General features: G+C 39.0%; 1 protein-coding gene across 3 annotated transcripts in view; it reads right to left on the reverse strand.

Annotated features, from left to right (window-relative positions):
• denr (density-regulated protein) overlaps positions 1-825 on the reverse strand; it is a 6,517-nt gene that overhangs the window by 1,901 nt on the left and 3,791 nt on the right. For all 3 annotated transcript variants that reach the window (XM_032539205.1, XM_032539207.1, XM_032539208.1), the window contains exon 5: positions 725-811. In XM_032539205.1, coding sequence (XP_032395096.1) covers positions 725-811 — 87 coding nt within the window. The remainder of the gene's footprint in view (positions 1-724; positions 812-825) is intronic.

The following is an 825-nucleotide window of genomic DNA, read 5'->3' on the forward strand; positions in this document are numbered from 1 at the left end:
CCCACAAAATAACAAAATAAACCAGATTCATATCTTTCAATTCTCGTATAGCTTTAATCATCTAAATTTGGGATGTTGCTATAAGGAAAGAGGTTCACCAACACAATTAGGGATGTAACGGTATGAAAATGTAACCTCACGGTTATAGCGACCAAAATGATCGAGGTTTTTCGGTATTATTGTTTATTTTAAAAAGTGTGTTCAATGCCTTTAGCAGCAACTTTTTTTCCTGAGACTCGGATGAAGCTGGGAAGGACTAAACACACGGTCTCCACACCGTGGTAATCCACCGTTTTATTCATGATATTTAAAAAAAAAACGGTAATTGTTATCGTCAACATTTTTATCGTGGTGTACCGTTACACCGGTAATCGTTACATCCCTAAACACAATTAACCAACACAGCAGCATCTTAAAATACACGCAGCGGTAAAGTTATAATTCTTTGGATTTTCATTAAATGAAAACGGCTTTGGAAACTATAATATTTAAACTGCCTTCCGAGCACAAAACAGAAAACAACGCATGCAGATGTCACCAAATCTACCAGGACTGACATTTTAGGGAATTAAATGTAAACAAGGCAGGTTAACCATTGAAAACTCTTTTGCTTTGACACCTAGAAATAATGTAGACCAAACAGTATAATACCCTATTATAGGCCCAATAAAGAGGATTCTAGAGAAAAACCAAAGAACAGTCCCTTTAACATTCGACAACATACCTCTCCTCTGTTTCTTTTTCTCCTCCTCGCCTGCAGGGGGAGCCTCTCCAGTGCCGAGCTCCTGGTTGGGTGCGTCTGCTGCCGGGCCAGTGGTTCACAAG

Source organism: Etheostoma spectabile, chromosome 16 (genome assembly GCF_008692095.1).
Source record: "Etheostoma spectabile isolate EspeVRDwgs_2016 chromosome 16, UIUC_Espe_1.0, whole genome shotgun sequence".
In the NCBI taxonomy this organism is placed as follows: domain Eukaryota; kingdom Metazoa; phylum Chordata; class Actinopteri; order Perciformes; family Percidae; genus Etheostoma; species Etheostoma spectabile.